Genomic DNA, 3,389 nt, shown 5'->3' with positions numbered 1-3,389 from the left:
AATGTGATCTTTTTAAAAAAAAAAAAGTTTTAATGTAATTGAAGATCCTTGGCGTGCTGGTGAATATTTACATTGTAATAGCTGTGATTGGTCACAGCAATCATGTGATGCAAGGCCAAGCACCACAAAGGGGAGGCATTTTAAAATGCCCTCTTGCCCTCAAGGAGCAGCAGTTCAGTCATTTATGTATGACATCCAGAACGTTAAATAAATGAAAAACGTAAAATCCACATATTTTTTTTTTCCATGCAAGGAAGATGGAGGAATGCTCAAACATTACAGAAAATGTGTTCTACATTTCAGCTTTTCCCATCTCTGAAACTGGACAATGTCTCCTTTTCACTGCAGTTTTATTGATGTATCTGATGGCTGTCCTTGGAAACATGACGATTGTTCTTTTGGTGAGTCTGGTTCCCCAGCTCCATACTCCAATGTATTTCTTCTTGAGTAATCTTGCTATTAGTGATGTTATATATGTTTCAGTTACTCTTCCAAAACTGCTCTCCATACTCCTAACACAGGATCATTGGATTTCTTTTTCTGCCTGTATGGCTCAGGTGTACTTCTTCTCATTGTCAGCTGGTTGTGATATACTTCTACTGACCTCCATGTCCTATGATCGATATGTAGCAATCTGTAAACCATTACAATATTCCTTACTCATGAGTAAAGATGTATGCCTTTTATTGGCTCTGTCCCCTTGGCTTATATCTGTGACTAATGCAGCAGCCCATGTGTTAACCACATCTCTATTATCCTACTGTCTCACACAAAATGTTGACCATTTCTTTTGTGAGCTGAAAGAACTGTATGCAATAACCTCTAGTGATGCTACAAGCAGAAACATATTTATGTTAATTGAGGATGCATTGTTGGCATTTTTTCCTTTTTTGCTTATTATGACCTCCTACGTATTCATCATCTCCACAATACTGAAAATTCGTTCCTCAAAGGGAAGGCTCAAAGCTTATTCCAGTTGTACCTCCCACCTCACTACGGTAATATTATTCTATGGTCCAATAATTATATTGTATAGCAGACCAGAATCTGAAGGTTCTAAGGAACTGGACAAGTTGCTAACCTTGCTTTATACAGCTGTGGTTCCAATGCTCAACCCATTTGTCTACACCTTAAGGAACCAAGATGTTTTGAATGCTATACAAAATGTAAAAAGGAAGAGGAACATGATTTTCCTAAAATAATATATTTCAAAAGGTAATAAATATATCTTATTAGAGCCAATCTAAGTCTTTTACAACATTAGCTGTTGGTGGAAGGATGGACCTCTGAGGAGGAGAGCTCCCCCTTGGGCCTGGGGGAGGGATTGGAGACTTGTTAATACCAGGACTTGGGAAATTCCTGAACTGTTTGCTATTGCCAACACTCTTTACTATTGTCAATAATTGGGAGTTGTGTAAATTGTTTACACAGAAGATTATACCAAGATGTGAACTGTTGTAGTTTGTTAACCTCTTCAAGTAAAGTTGTAAGCAAATATACTTATTGCCTCATTGTCTCAGCCAAGGGAAAAGCATTTAATGGATGAGGGCTCAGCTACTTACTGAAGAAAAGCTAATGTGTTATTTACTGTTGCAAGCCTGGTCAGCTGAGGAGCGGGAGGTGGTTGGGGGAAAGGAATCATCTTTCTGCATTACAATTAAGCCCTCCGATAAGGGAGGAAATATCATTGTGTTTGATAATGATCAATACATTGCTATGTGTAACAAAATTCTGCAAAACCAACACTGGTATTGTGAGAATAACAGTACTTGTATTGATGGATTCCACAATAAATTTTACCAGTTTGTAGATGCAGCATACCTAAAGGGTGTGATCACTATGGACCAATGGGAATTTATTAGAACAATCTTTCCCCGTACCCCTGTCTTTTATGCTCTACCTAAACTCCACAAGGACTTGAAACATTCACCCCATCGTCCAATAATTTCAGGGAATGGCTCCCTTACCAAAAACCTTAGTACAAAGGTAAATGAATACCTAAGACCGTATGTTGTAAGCCTTCCCACATACATACAGGATTAGGGAAGAGCTTCGAGTTCGAGTCGAACCCATGTTCAACTCAAACATCGCATGTTTGACCGTCCGTTGAATTGCGAACATTATGGGCCGTTCGCGCCAAATTCGAGTGGCCCAATCACAGCGCCGTCTATACAGAGAGTCATAATTGGCCAAAGCCAGGGTGGCTTTGGCCAATTATGGCTCAGGGGGTTTAGTACAAGCCCCACACTATATAAGGCCGCCTGCGTGGCGACCTTGTGTAGTGTGTTGCGGCGGCGGAGAGATAGACAGAGAGACAGACAATGTCATTTGATATAAGTTAGATAGAGTAGGCAGGCGAGTCAGTTAGCTGCATTGTATTGTGTATATTTATACATTCTAGGTGTTTTATATATATATATATATATGTATATATATATATATATATATATATATATATATATATATATATATATATATATACACACTGTATTCAGTTTAGCTAGATCCGTTCCTGTTATTCTCTTCCTACTGACAGGCAGGCTGGTGTTTTTACAGTATTTACAACTACCTGAAGAAAATTGCTGGTGTTCTTCTGATCCTATTGTACCACAGGCATTTACAGTTAGTGTAGTGTGTCCTCTGCACAGTGTGCACCTAAAGCTACCTGAAGAAAATTGGTGGTGTTCTTCTGATCCTACTAGTACCGCAGGCAGCTGCAGTATTTACACATAGTGTAGTGCGTCCTCTGCACAGTGTGCACCTAAAGCTACCTGAAGACAATTGCTGTTGTTCTGATCCTATTAATAACACAGGCAGGCAGCTGCAGTATTTACAGTTAGTGTAGTGCGTCCTCTGCACAGTGTGCACCTAAAGCTACCTGAAGACAATTGCTGTTGTTCTGATCCTATTAATACCACAGGCAGGCAGCTACAGTATTTACAGTTATTCCCCGTACACACGGTCGGATTTTCCGATGGAAAATGTCCGATCGGAGCGTGTTGTCGGAAATTCCGACCGTGTGGGGCCTCCATCGGACATTTTCCATTGGATCTTCTGACACAAAAAGTTGGAGAGCAGGAGATAAAATTTTCCGACAACAAAATCCGTATGCTCAGAATAAATAAAGAGATGAAAGCTATTGGCCACTGCCCCGTTTATAGTCCCGACGTACGTGTTTTACGTCACCACGTTCAGAACGATCGGATTTTCCGACAACTTTGTGTGACCGTGTGTATGCAAGACAAGTTTGAGCCAACATCCGTCGGAAAAAATCCATGGATTTTGTTGCCGGAATGTCCGAACAAAGTCCGACCGTGTGTACGCCCTATTAGTGTACTGTGTCCTCTGCACAGTGTTCACCTAAAGCTACCTGAAGAAAATTGGTGGTG

General features: G+C 40.3%; 1 protein-coding gene across 1 annotated transcript; it reads left to right on the top strand.

Annotated features, from left to right (window-relative positions):
- The first annotated feature begins 257 nt into the window (after positions 1-257).
- LOC141105238 (olfactory receptor 1J21-like) lies at positions 258-1,202 on the top strand. Its single transcript, XM_073595126.1, has one exon. It carries the CDS (start codon positions 258-260, stop codon positions 1,200-1,202), a length of 945 nt encoding a protein of 314 aa, XP_073451227.1.
- The last annotated feature ends 2,187 nt before the right edge of the window (positions 1,203-3,389 follow it).

Source organism: Aquarana catesbeiana, linkage group LG08, assembly GCF_042186555.1.
Source record: "Aquarana catesbeiana isolate 2022-GZ linkage group LG08, ASM4218655v1, whole genome shotgun sequence".
In the NCBI taxonomy this organism is placed as follows: Eukaryota; Metazoa; Chordata; class Amphibia; order Anura; family Ranidae; genus Aquarana; species Aquarana catesbeiana.
The sequence above is the reverse complement of the archived record's forward strand: the minus strand, read 5'-3'. Positions and strand labels throughout refer to the sequence as shown.

Coding starts and splice junctions, on each gene's coding strand:
- LOC141105238 (XM_073595126.1), top strand. CDS start 258: ATGGAGGAATGCTCAAACATTACAGAAAATGTGTTCTACATTTCAGCT.